The 942-nt window shown below is 36.6% G+C and overlaps 1 protein-coding gene across 1 annotated transcript; it reads left to right on the top strand.

The window, feature by feature from the left end:
* Positions 1-50: 50 nt before the first annotated feature.
* On the top strand, positions 51-682 carry LOC117109154 (mirror-image polydactyly gene 1 protein-like; the record flags this gene model as incomplete). The annotated part of the gene is made up of 2 exons (XM_033251406.1): positions 51-201; positions 501-682. Coding segments are annotated over exons 1-2 (246 nt in total), but the record flags the coding sequence as incomplete, so codon positions are not given.
* Positions 683-942: the final 260 nt, after the last annotated feature.

Here is a 942-nt window from a genome sequence, read left to right as displayed (position 1 = left end):
GAACAGTTCATTGAAACTATAGTTGCAATGCAGAAACAGGTCCTAATAATTGTACTTATATTTGTTATTAATTATTATTATTATTCAATTCATAGCTGGCTGAGAAGTTGGAAGAAGCTGAGTGTGAAATTGAATCGATGAAACTTATGCAAGAGCTAGCAGAAGCAACAGTTGCTGCTGAGATTGCAGCTAAAGGGGCAGGTAGGATATTTAACATTATACATCAATGTCTGTCATCATCAGTTCACACTCAACAATATCAATTAATCACTATCACAGGTGTCTTAATTATCATTACCTTTATCATCATCTTCATCATCAGCATCACCATCATTATTGATATTACCTTCATTGCCATTGTCTTGTTTCCAATGTCATCTGTTCTCAACTTCTAAATAAGGCCTAGGAAACTATTTAAGTTCAATATATTAAATAGAGAATGTAGTTTTAAAAAATAAAGTATCAGTAAAAACTATTTTCTTCTTATTTGTGCCCTTCAGCAATTGCAGATGAAATATACACAGCTCAAAAGGAAAGAGATGAAGCTGTGATGGGTCGATTAAGGTTAGCTAATGAGGAGAGGGATGAGGCATTAGCACGGTGTAGACAAGGAGAGGTAGACAGCTCAGATTCAGGCACTGATGTAAATTCCAACGAGGAAGAATTTTATCCAGGCAACAGTGTAAGCTTAGAATTATTATGATTATTAGGGCCGAAAAACCCACTCCAACTTTGTGTTACCTAAGCCCTATTTTACCTGGAAGCGATTTAGCGCAGCAGGAACAGTTTGGTTTTCCAACCTTGAATTCAGGGTTTTAATCCCTTACTGTGCATTTCGCTTTTGTCCTTGAGCAAGGCATACCCCAACCCTAACCCACCCCAACTGTTACTGTGTTACCAAAACCCTTTTATACTTTATTTCACATTATTTAAGCCTGTTGG

The sequence above is a fragment of the Anneissia japonica genome, unplaced genomic scaffold (genome assembly GCF_011630105.1).
Source record: "Anneissia japonica isolate Jap-2015-1 unplaced genomic scaffold, ASM1163010v1 scaffold310147_len942_cov375_single, whole genome shotgun sequence".
NCBI classification, from domain to species: domain Eukaryota; kingdom Metazoa; phylum Echinodermata; class Crinoidea; order Comatulida; family Comatulidae; genus Anneissia; species Anneissia japonica.
This window is presented reverse-complemented; position numbering and strand designations above follow the sequence as displayed.